The following is a 995-nucleotide window of genomic DNA, read 5'->3' as shown; positions in this document are numbered from 1 at the left end:
CATTTCAAGAATTACTAGATCTGCCAGAACATGGCCCAAGTGGTATAGCAGTAGCATGGCACCATAGACCCATTGCAGAGCCTTTTGTTGTTCTGAGACAACTCAAAACTATCACTAAATGGACTACAGTAGAAATAGGTTGTCCCCAAAACTCAAAGAAACCCCCTAGGTGTTGTGCCTTCTTTTTGGTCATATGAGTGAGACCGGACACAAGTTACTCTTCAATATAGAAGGGATATTTTAATATATCCAACATCATTGGATCCCTAGAAATTTTACCAAGGTAGACGGGTCTTGAATTTTTGTCAGATTTATTTAAAAGGCATTTTTATGCCTTTTGACATAAAAAATGAGCCCTGGAACATAGTAGATTAAGTAAGTGGATTAAGTATTGAGCTGCCAACTGAAAAGTTAGCAATTCATACACACTAGCAACTCCAAGGTAGAAAGATGAGGTGAGGCAGTCTGCTTCTCTTAAGAAGAGATGTGGTAATAACAGGATAGAGCAATAGTAATTGGTTGTATGAAATAATGTATATGAATAGTTGCATGAAGCACTATGTAAATGAAGAATTGTGTAGAATACAGTGTACATAAATGAAGTGCAATGTAAATGACTTACAGTATGCAAACCAATTTTTTTTATTTTTTTTAAGGTCACATTCATCTTTAAATCTAGGTAGAAAGGGAAACAGGAAGGTCTCTAACGAGGAAACTTTCTTCACAACAGCTCTATCTGTTAACAGTTAAAAGCACCCAACTCGCCTCTTGGGCTGACCACGAGCCCCTCACTCGGAGTCTTCTTTGCGGATCTCATAGACGATAATATTGCGGTCACTGAAGGGCAGGTCTATGGTCTGAAGGTTGAGGCTGTTGCCCGTTGACATGGCGACTTTCAGGCTCTGCACTCGGTACACGAATTTCACAAGGTCCATCTCGAGCTGGTTTAGGGTGTTGAAGGCATCCTCCTCGGCGGGGGAAACGCCATGGCTTTC

General features: G+C 40.6%; 1 protein-coding gene across 1 annotated transcript; it reads right to left on the bottom strand.

Annotated features, from left to right (window-relative positions):
- Positions 1-788: 788 nt before the first annotated feature.
- Positions 789-989, bottom strand: LOC102867164 (protein FAM209A-like; the record flags this gene model as incomplete). The annotated part of the gene is made up of 1 exon (XM_006903522.1): positions 789-989. A coding segment is annotated over one exon (201 nt), but the record flags the coding sequence as incomplete, so codon positions are not given.
- Between the last annotated feature and the right edge of the window lie 6 nt (positions 990-995).

This window comes from Elephantulus edwardii, unplaced genomic scaffold, assembly GCF_000299155.1.
Source record: "Elephantulus edwardii isolate Elephantulus edwardi_28Jun2011 unplaced genomic scaffold, EleEdw1.0 scaffold04141, whole genome shotgun sequence".
Lineage (NCBI taxonomy): Eukaryota > Metazoa > Chordata > Mammalia > Macroscelidea > Macroscelididae > Elephantulus > Elephantulus edwardii.
Note: the sequence above shows the minus strand (reverse complement) of the source record. Positions and strands in the feature narration are given on the sequence as shown.